This window comes from Oryctolagus cuniculus, chromosome 9 (assembly GCF_051225735.1).
Source record: "Oryctolagus cuniculus isolate XC-2025 breed Fujian yellow rabbit chromosome 9, ASM5122573v1, whole genome shotgun sequence".
NCBI lineage: Eukaryota > Metazoa > Chordata > Mammalia > Lagomorpha > Leporidae > Oryctolagus > Oryctolagus cuniculus.
The window spans coordinates 92,973,077-92,983,838 of record NC_142875.1 but is presented as its reverse complement, the minus strand read 5'-3'; the positions used below and the strand labels follow the sequence as shown (position 1 = coordinate 92,983,838).

At 50.9% G+C, this 10,762-nt stretch overlaps 1 protein-coding gene across 2 annotated transcripts in view; it reads right to left on the bottom strand.

The window, feature by feature from the left end:
• Nucleotides 1–291: 291 nt before the first annotated feature.
• Nucleotides 292–10,762, bottom strand: part of LOC149124667 (uncharacterized) — a 136,071-nt gene continuing 125,600 nt past the window's right edge. For both annotated transcript variants that reach the window (XR_016213403.1, XM_089304390.1), the window contains exons 5-7: nucleotides 9,418–9,556; nucleotides 7,880–8,031; nucleotides 292–436 (exon numbers count right to left, since the gene is read on the bottom strand). Coding sequence is in view for 1 of the 2 variants with exons in the window: in XM_089304390.1 (XP_089160516.1) it covers nucleotides 386–436; nucleotides 7,880–8,031; nucleotides 9,418–9,556 (342 nt within the window). In the remaining variant the exon portion in view is untranslated. The remainder of the gene's footprint in view (nucleotides 437–7,879; nucleotides 8,032–9,417; nucleotides 9,557–10,762) is intronic.

Genomic DNA, 10,762 nt, shown 5'->3' with positions numbered 1-10,762 from the left:
TTGAAGCAAGGCACTCCTATATAGGATGTGGGCATCCCAACTGGCATGTTAACCCATGCTCCAAACACCTGCACCTGAACTGAGCCTTAATAGATGGTTCTATTTACACAGATGGAGAGGGATGGAGTCTGGGCTGCTAAAGGGGGCACATTGAAACTCTGGAGCTACCTTACAGGCCACAGTACAAAGAGCAAAAGGAAACAGGATCTTTGGTAACTCATGAATTCTTTTTTAGTTTTAATTTTTATTTATTCATTTGAGAGAGAAAGAGAGCACCCATCCACTGGTTCACTCCTCCAAATGCCTGCAAAGGTGATACTAGGCCAAGCAAAAACCAGAATCAGGAACTTGATCCAGGTCTCCCATCTGAGTGGCAGGGACCCCGCTACTGGAGCCATCCCCTGTGATCTTCAGCGGTGTGCCTTGCAGAAAGAGGCTGGAATCGGGAGCAGAGCTGGGGTTTGAATCCAGGCACAAAGGATGCAGGCGACCCAAACAGTGTCAGTAACCAGCAGGCTAAGTTCTCGTGGCACACATTTCAAATGTCTTAGGCAATGGACCTAACATTGTACTCTTGGGGGACTATTTATATTTTTTTCTTTTTTTTTCTTTTTCTTTTTTGACAGGCAAAGTGGACAGTGAGAGAGAGAGACAGAGAGAAAGCTCTTCCTTTGCCGGTGGTTCACCCTCCAATGGCCTCCGCGGCCGGTGCACTGCGGCCGGCACACCGCGCTGATCCGATGGCAGGAGCCAGGTACTTATCCTGGTCTCCCATGGGATGCAAGGCCCAAGTACTTGGGCCATCCTCCACTGCACTCCCTGGTCACAGCAGAGAGCTGGCCTGGAAGAGGGGCAACCGGGACAGAATCCTGCGCCCCGATCGGGACTAGAACCCGATGTGCCAGCGCCGCAAGGCAGAGGATTAGCCTAATGAGCCACGGCGCCGGCCTATATTTTCATATTCATTTGTTTATATTGTTTCAATCCGTGAAGGTAACCACCTCCAGCTACAACTGACCCTGACACTGAAAAACAGAATAACATCCTGGTTTTATCACTGTTGTTAGCTGACAACACACAAACTCTTCCCCAAGATCATAACTGAAATAGCCACAAGCTAATCTGATGGGCAGCCTGGTCACACCTCCCGCCCAGACATGTCAGTATCAAAGGTACCCCATTGAGATCCTCCCAAGTCTCCCAGAGCAGATAGAAAAATCCCAAGGCCCTGGTGGACACTGCCTTAAGAAGTGTCCTGTTGACTGCTCTCCGAGCAAGGGTGTCAAAGCAGAGAGCACATAGACCAGGCATGGCATGACCACAGCTGGAACAAAATGAAATGTGTTCACCAAATATCTCCCTTGGAAGCAAACACACAAAAGCTACTATACAACCTCCTGGGTCCCTGGAATCAGTACATCCCTGCCTTTATGTCTTTGTTGGTGCCAATCCTGACAACACATTCTGTCAAATGACTGCCCAAACCATGGCCAACCATGGCCCTGGGACTTTATGGAGGACTGTCTCTTGGGCCAGCCACTCGGGTACACTTCTCCATGGACGGGCCATGTCTGTTCTCCATAGTGACCAGAGTAACAGGAGCTAACCAAATAAGTTAGGTAGACTCCTCCAGGCACTCAGAACAACAGGCACCCATTCTGCCAGGAGACCAAAATCACCCTGTCCGTGGAGGCCTAGGAATATAAGAATTGGGAGGCCTTTGTTCTACCTAAGAATTAGACACCCCGGTCATCACAGCTCCCATGGCAGCCCTGCATGGGGAATGCACACACAGGTTAGCTCCTGCACCATGACAAATGGAGCAGCCACAGGGATGTACGGCACAGCAGACCTGCCTTAGAGAGAAAAGCGCTGGTGAGAAAAGGAGGGTGGTCTGTGTGGATGGCAATGAGAATCTCCTAGGGTAGAGGGAAGGGTGGGGCAGCCCCACGGGAGTCCTCACTCCACCAGGGGCTTCAGAGCCAACACAAGCTTCCCCAGGTCTCCAGCTCTCTGGGTCCTGGGGACAGCATGGGTTCCTGTACTTCGTCCCCACATCCAAGCAGCCACTTCCAAGCTGCTCTGTTCCCTGAACCCCAGCTCTCCACCCTGACTCCCTAATCCAGACTTCTACCTTCTGCTTCTGAGAATCCAGCAGGTGTTTCCCGCCATCTTCCTGGCTCTGGCCTCTGACATCTGTCAAACCCCAGCTGTCCACAATGGCAGCAGAGTGGGCCAGCTAAAGGACAGAGCCGACCAGGTGCCTCCCTGGGCGGCAGCCCTCTGGTGGCTCCGTATGGTCTGCTCTGAGAAGTCGCTGTGGTTCTCTGCACCAGGACACAGGGCTCATGCTGTGCTCACACCAGGCAATACACTGGGCTTGGATGCTCTGCAGAAGTCAGTCACCCAGTGATCCTGTTCATGGGGGCAGCAGTGACCACAATGGCTCAGGAGCCCCCTGCATTGGGTTTCCAGAGAGGAGAAGCCATCAAATAAGGACTCTCTGTCACCTCCACCACCCTGGAGACTCTTCCAGCCTTCAGCGAAAAACAAGTCTGCCAGGCCACCAGACCAACAGTGATCCCATCAAGCATTTATTCCATGCAAATAATTCATCTCTTTTTTTACCCTGAAGATATGAACCATCCATCCTCAAACTAGAATCCTGGACCCATCTTCATCAGAATCCCTTGAGGGCGTATAACCATGCAGATTGCCAGGTTCCTCTCCACCTTACTAACCCAGCATCACTAGGCAAAATCCCGGGAATCTGCATATGTTATCAGTCCTTATGGGTTTTTTTTTCATATATACGCACTATAAGTTTGATACCACCACCGTGTGCTAGTTAACGTATCATTTGGGCTGAATCATATGCATTTCTGCATACCTGTTTTGAAGCAGAAAGAGTTCAAAGGGTTTGAATTATGCTAGCCTCCCAGGAATCAGAAACTAGCGGTGATTATCAGCAGTCTGCAGCCCTGCAGCCCCTCCCCCTTCCTCCTTTTCTACAATAAGTGGATGGCCCTCCTTTGAGGAAGGCAAAAGCAGGATGGAGCTGATTACCTGCATGAGCCCTTCCTTCCTTTCCTTCTCCCTTCTCTCTCTGAGGTTTGTTTTAGTAAGTTGAAAGGCAGAGTAACAGAGGAGGGGGAGGAGAGACAGACACAGAGAGATCTTCCATCCACCTGTTCACGCCCCCCAACAGCCAAGGTTGAATCAAGTCAAAGCCAGGAGCCCAGGACTCCATCTTCAGCTCCCATGTGGGTAGCAAGGGCCCAAGCACTTGAGCCATCATTCACTGCTTTCCCAGGTGCATTAGCAGGGAGCTGGATCAGAAGCAGAGCCATCAGGACACAAATCAGCACTCTGATATGGGATGCCAGTGTTGCAAGCCACAGCCTAACCCACTGCACCACGATGTTGGCCCCCATGGGCCATTTAAAGAGACTATTGCACTATGTTTTTGTGAAGACTTCATGAATTGCTTCAGGAAGCGAGAACCAGAGCATCTCTCGTAGCACTTTGACATTTGCAATCTCAGGACCCACCTGGGGTCTCATTGAAGATACGTTCACCTGAAGCCTTTATGTTCAATGGCTTTGAAACCACCAATGATCTCCTAAAGGAAACACAAAGGCTAGGCAGATGGACCCCATCCAATGGGTAAAGATCTCCTGTGCCCTGTGCCTTTTCGTCCTTTGCAGCTCATGGACATGGCTTTGTCTGGCTCCACTCTGCAGTGATGCTTGCTTTGTGGATCACAACCCTAAGGATGAGAGGACTCCACAAGGTTCACAGGGGCCAGTGCTGCAGCCTGTAGGCTAAACCCCCACCTCTGATGCCGGCACCCCATACGGGCGCTGGTTGGTGTTCGACTGCTCCTCTTCTGATCCAGCTCTCTGGCCTGGGAAAGCAGTGCAAGATGGCCCAAGTCCTTGGGCCCCTGCATGCATATTGGAGACCAGGAAGAATTACCTGGCTCCTGGCTTCGGATCAGCACAGTTCTGGCCATTGCAGCCATCTGGGGAGTGAACCAGTAGGTGGAGGACCCACCCCCCCGCCTCTCTCTGTTTGTAACCCTGCCTTTCAAATAAGTAAATAAATCTTAAAAAAAAAAAAAAACCCACAAGGTCATAGAAAATAAAATTAAAAGATAAGCTTCCTTTGGTGCAAAAAAACTTGAAATCCTTGAAATCCATACATAGAAAAGGTCTTCAAAAAGTGTATGGCTATTGTGTTTTGTGAATAAACTATACATGGACTTCACAAATTTTGCAACAAAATAAGCCTATCTTTGATTTCCATTTTCCACGGACGTTTTGAAGTACCCTGCCTTCCATTTTTAACCCATTTCCGAAAACTCAAATATATGAGCCCTTTGGGGAAGGGTAGGAAGGAGCAGCATTGGGTCATCATGTGGGGTGGCAAACAGGGACCCGCCATCAGGATTGTAGCAGGCCAGGAAAGCCAGGCTCCCACCTGGTGATTTTTACCACCCCGTCACTCCACGTGGGTGTTACCACTGGGCTGGGGTGCAGGGCGGCGGAGTTTTGGGGCCAGCTGAAGGATTCATCTTTCTGTTCCGGTGCAGACTGCCTGGCTGAGAACTGGAAGCTCCGTCGGGGAACCCCAGGCCCTGATGCCTCAGCTTTCCTGGGAGTATCAGCCCTAGGTGTGGGAGTGATTCATGGGCCGCGGGATCCCGTAGACCGGGGATTTATCGGCTGCCGTCCGGGGGGAGTCTCGGACATATGTTTTCCTGAGCCTTTGTTTCTCCATGGCTCTGCAGACATTCTCCATGTGCCTCCGTGAGAAACAGAGCAGAGAGGGTCTGGGAATGCAGACGCGCGCCCCGGGTTCCCGGGAGAACGGCGAGAGGCAGGGGAATTGTTTTCTTCCATTAAGCCCTGCCCTGAGCAGAGAGAAATCATCTCTAAGCTCTTGTCTTGGGTGACATTTTCCCTGACACAGGGTTGCTTTTCCTCACCTGTCTAAACGGAGGCAAGAGGGTCCCGTATCCACTCAGTGCTGATCTTTTCAGCAGATACTCAAAGGATAAAGCGCAGATAATTTATGGTTCTCCCGTCTAATCCCGTAGAGTGGATTGTGGACTTTCAAACAGTGAGACATTCTTCTGAGGGAAGAGCCCTCCCTTATCCAGTTCAGAACAACCATGGCTCAGGTTGGCTCAGGCTACAAATGTGCCTGTCCCCCATCAGGAACTCGGGCTCGGGATCTCATTCAGCCTCTGTAGACGGAAACCCGGAAAACACAAGCACGTGTGCCTCTTAACCTGCTTCCCACTCTAATTAAGCAGCCGGCAGCCCTCTGCTTCCCGTGGCTCTGCCTGGTTAGGGGCGCTTCAGGGAGAACCACGGAGATGCCAAATCCACTACCTTAAGGTGCTGTTTAGGGCTGGTATTGTGGTGTAGCGAGTAAAGCTGCCGCCTGCAGTGCCTGCATCCCATAGGGTGCCGGTTCGAGTCCAGGCTGCTCCAATTCCGATCCAGTTCTCTGCCCTGGTCTGGGAAAGCAGTGGAAGATGGCCCAAGTCCTTGGGCCCCTGCACCCGCGTGAGAGACCTGGAAGGAGCTCCTAGCTCCTGGCTTCGGATCAGCAGAACTCTAGCCATTGTACCCAACTGGGAAGTGAACCAGCAGATGGAAGATTCTCTCTCTCTCTCTCTTTCTCTCTCTCTTTCTCTTTCTCTCTCTGTGTAACTCTGACTTTCAAGTAAATAAATAAATTTTTTTTTTGACAGGCAGAGTGGACAGTGAGAGAGAGAGAGACAGAGAGAAAGGTCTTCCTTTTGCCGTTGGTTCACCCTCCAATGGCCGCCGCGGCCAGCGCGCTGCGGCCGGCGCACCGTGCTGATCCGATGGCAGGAGCCAGGATCCAGGTGCTTTTCTTGGTCTCCCATGGGGTGCAGGGCCCAAGCACCTGGGCCATCCTCCACTGCACTCCCTGGCCATAGCAGAGAGCTGGCCTGGAAGAGGGGCAACCGGGACAGAATCCGGCGCCCCGACCGGGACTAGAACCCGGTGTGCCGGCGCCGCTAGGCGGAGGATTAGCCTAGTGAGCCGCGGCGCCGGCTAAATCTTTTTTTTTTTTTAAAGATGCTGTTTCTTTCCTAAAGCATATTATCCAGGTAGGTTTTACACTCCTTATCACAGAAAAAGAAAATTAAGTTGATTTTTTAAGTTGAATTTTTGGTACAATTTTTAGAAATAACCAGAGATGATTTGTTTGTGTGTTCAAGCTTAAAGGAAAGCTGGCCACTGGTGCAAACAGTCCACAAAGCTGGAGGAATTTGCTGTCTCTCCCTTGCCTGAGTTCCACCAGGGACTAAAGCAGCAACTTAGCTGATTCCATGTGTGTCCATTTTTCTAAGGACTCTGGGCTCGTTGAAGGATGCCAGGTGCTTCCGGTGGATGTCTCTCATTAAGTGACTACTGTCAGCCTGGGGGGTCACAGGCACCTAGGCACACATGTGTGCATAGGCACACAGGCACACACAACCACACACACATGCACACACAAATACACTATGGTTCTAACTGCTGATGCAGGCCCTCTTTAAAATATGCTGGAATGGGCGATGGGCCCTGCAGTTAAGATGCTACTTGGGCACCACATCCCATAACAGAATGTCTGGCTCAAGTTCTAGCTCCACTCTCAATTCCAGCTTCCTGCTAGGGTGCACCCTGGGAGGCAGCAGGTAATGGCTCAAGAGGTTGGGCCACCCACATGCGAGACCTGGACTGAGTTCCCAGATCCTAACATTTGGATGGTGAACCTGGGGGTGGGAATTCTCTGTGTGTTTCTCTGCCTTTCCAATAAAATAAATAAAATTTTGAAAGTATATTTAGTAAATAAAATATGCCAACTTGCAACTTATACTTCAAAAAAGTTCTTGGAAATGCATATTATGAAAGAAGTCTGCATGGATTTCAAAACATGTTGCACCAAAGTCAATTTACCTTTTAATTTCATTTCCCCACACTTTGTTTAGTCCCCTTGCAGGCAGTGAAAGAATTCACCAAATGTCAAGTGGGTTACCTGTCTCAGCTCCATATTCCTTATGTTTGATATTCTGTTTTCTATCAGTGTACTTGGTTCCGTGAATAACCCCCGATTCATGAGTGCATTGGTTCTGACCTATGTCCTGACCACCTGCAGTGTTCCAGACAACCTGGAGATGTGAGGAAACCAACGGAGTTCCTTTAAGGAGCAGACCATGCACCAAACTGAATATTTTAATTTACTAACAATTTTACAAGGGTATCCATATCTGAAGGAGGCATAAAGACCGGTAGAAAAGCCCAAGTATTTTTCACTTTGTGTATATCCTCTTGCTTAGAAAAAAGAGCAAGATTAACAATCTCTAAATCAGTCCCTTCTTATCTACCTGCTTTGCAATTCTTCACTAGAGGATGAAATCCTTGAAGCCAGAAACTACGGCTCCTTGGTCTCTGAATCCCTACCTCCTAGCACGTAGAAGGCATATATTCTGGGGTGTTTTTTTAGATTTATGTATTTATTTGAAGGGAGAGAGAGAGAGATAAATCTTCCATCCGCCGGTTCACTCCCCCACATGGCTACAATGGCTGGAGCTGAGCCAATCCGAAGCCAGGAGCCAGGAGCTTCTTCTGGGTTTCCCACATGTGTTCAGGGGCCCAAGGACTTGGCTCATCTTCTACTGCTTTCCCAGGCCATAGCAGAGAGCTGGATCAGAAATGGAGCAGCCAGGACTCGAACCAGTGACCATATGGGATGCCAGCACTGCAGGGGGTGGCTTTACCCACTATGCCACAGCGCTGGTCCCCAGGCATACATTGTTAACCACCAATGCAAACATTTTCAGGATTCAAAATACCTGAAGAGAAAGAGGCAGGGTGCTCCGAAGAAATGCATCAGCTTCTATGTTCTCCTGCAGCCTCACCCTTGGGCTGAGAATAGTAACGTCGGAGTCAGCTAGTGCATCTTCATCCTGGGTCCTGAGTGGTTGCACCAAGCAGGATGTCCCTGCTGCTTGAGACACACACCACATATGGAACAGAAACAAAGAGCTTTTTGTTTAAACCACTGAGATCTGGATGTGCCTGTGCTGACAGCTACGACAGCAGAGACTGGCTTATCCTGGCTAATGCACTCAGTTAATGGCCCAGCTGATAAACTAGGTAGGGGTGCGGGTATTGTGGTGTAGTGGGTTAAGTCACCCTTTGCATTGCTGGCATTCCCATATCTGAGTGCCAGTTTGAGTCTCGCCTTCGCTGCTGATCCAGCTACCTGCTAATGCACCTGGGAAAGCAGCAGCAGATGGCCCAAGTACTAGAGTTCTTGTTGCCCACATAGGAGACCCAAAAGAATTCGTGAGTCCCAGCCTGGGCCTGCCCCAGCACAGGCTATTGTAGGCATTTGAAGAATGAACCAGCAAATGGAAACCCCTCAATCAATCAATCAATCAATCTCTCTCTCTCTCTCTCTCTCTCTCTCCCCCTATCAAATAAAGCTTTACTTTTTTTCCAAATCTGGGTTAGGGCAAAAGAAGCCTAACTCATAGACCCACCATGCCTCTCACATCTCCATTTCCCAGGAGAGGGGGTCCATCGTCAGCACAGCACAGAGAAACGGAGACTCACTCGCAGCACTGTCTGTGAGAATGACGCATATGCGGCCCCGTGCAGGTGGAGAGTCCTCAGAAAATGCTAACAACCATTGCTCCAGTGTTTGGCTGCAAGACCTCTCTGCTTTGAGATTTCTGGGCATTATGTAGATCTATCTGATAGGACCCAAGCCTGCATTCAGTCTTGAAAAATGCTCACCTGATACACTGTCTCATGAAGGGAGGCTCTCTAGGGGTCCGCCCGAGCAAATTTAACAAACTAGGGGCTGACATTTGGTGTCGTGGTTAAGATACCACTTGGGACCCCTGCATCCCATATCAGAGTGCCTGGGTTCGCATCCCAGCTCTGCTCTCCATCCCAGCTTCCTGCTAATGCTCACCCTGACAGGCAGCAGTGATGGCTCAAGTCATTGAGCCCCCACCACCCACATGAGAGACCTGGATGGAGTTCCTGGCTCCCGACTTTGGCCTGGCTCGATTCCAGCCATTGCAGGCATTTGAAAGTGGACCCAGCAGACAGGAGATCTCTGTCTGTCTATCTGCCTCTCAATAAATAAATAAACAAAAATGTTTTTAAAGTTTAACAACATGGAGGGGGTGTCAGAGACAGTTCAGCAAAGATAAACCCTAATCGGGAAAGGTCCAGGTTGTTAGGAGAGTCCTTAGCAGGGCTGCTTCCCCCAGGTATGGGCATCTGGGAAGGCTCCCTGGAGGAGGGGATGTGGCGGCTGGGTGTGTGAGGTGAGTCAGGGACGGTCTGATGTAAACAGGGGAAGATGTGTGCTCACTGAGGAGGAGCGGCAGGTGCAAGGTCCAGGAGGAAGGAGGGGATGGAATGCAGCCGTATCCAAATGCTCTTCCTGGAAAATGCAGCTGCTCAGGCTCCACTTCCTCTCTCCATCCAGGAGAGACACCTTGAGATGGGCCCTGGGGGCAGAGAACAGACAAGACTGTGGACTCCCCCACTGGGCTCTGTTACTCCGTAACAGGCTTCCACTGAGCAGGGGCTGGCTCTTTGGGCCTTTTGGGACTATGGGGTTCCAGAAAGATGCTCTCCTCTCCTCCTTCCTGCCCTCCTGGTGAGCTGTACAGCACTCAGAACCTCATGTTGCAAGGCCTGCAGAATATGCACCTACACGCAGAGACTCTCCCCTGACCGCCGGGGCCCCTTGCCGCTGCAGTGAACGGAAGTCCTGCCTTGGACCCCACTCATTTCTTCTGACTCCAGAGCCTGGAGAACACATGGCACTCTGCACTGGTGGTGCGAGGAAGAGAGAGAAACCCATCCCTTCCCTGCCGCATCCCCGGCTTGAGGACACGCAGGGTTCACAGAAAATCCCCTGATGCCTTTAGACTGCCCCCGAGAGGCATTGAGCTCATCTTCCCCTCCCAGATCCAAGTTGTTTCTGGCTTGCCCATCGATCCCACTCTAAGACCAACAGGATTAAGAGATATGGCAAGGTCTTATTATGGTCCCTGAATTCACTCCGTCGGCATGCACCGTAGCGAAGGTTTGCACAGAAACTTGACCCCCAGAGCCAATAAAGTCTGTGCCATCAAAAGCAAGCCAACACGCGCTGGTGTCCAGCGTAGCAGCCAGCGGGGCGTCAGCCTGTCCTCTGAAGCGAGAGTTTTGCAGAGGAGCCAGTGAGATGCCTGAGAAGAAGCCAGAAAGGGAATGAGTTCCAGGGGCCACACATCACTGTTGCTGGAAAAACGCATCCTCGCACCTGGCCCTGGAGTCCTGAGGCTGCAGAGCTCCCTGCCTGTGTGGCCAGCGAAGCCCTTGCAAAGGTGCAGCCCAGAGGCAAAAGGACAGCCCAGGTATGGCAGGCGGTGCCAGCCACACATGGCCCGGCCGAGTCCACGCTACTGGCAGCCATGCATTGATGTCCTTGCAACATTACTACTGGGTTTAAGAAATGCCAAGCTTGTGTTTGGAGAAGGAAAAACTCTTCCACATGTAAGGATTGTTGTCCCAGTCTCACCCCTAGTTTTCTAACGAAGCAGGGGCTGGGGAACACATCCTCAGTAACAAGAAGGGGTGCAGAGGGACCGGCACTATTGCTTAGCGGGTAAAGCCATTGCCTACAGGGCCAGCATCCCATATGGGCATCGGCTCAAGTCCCAGCT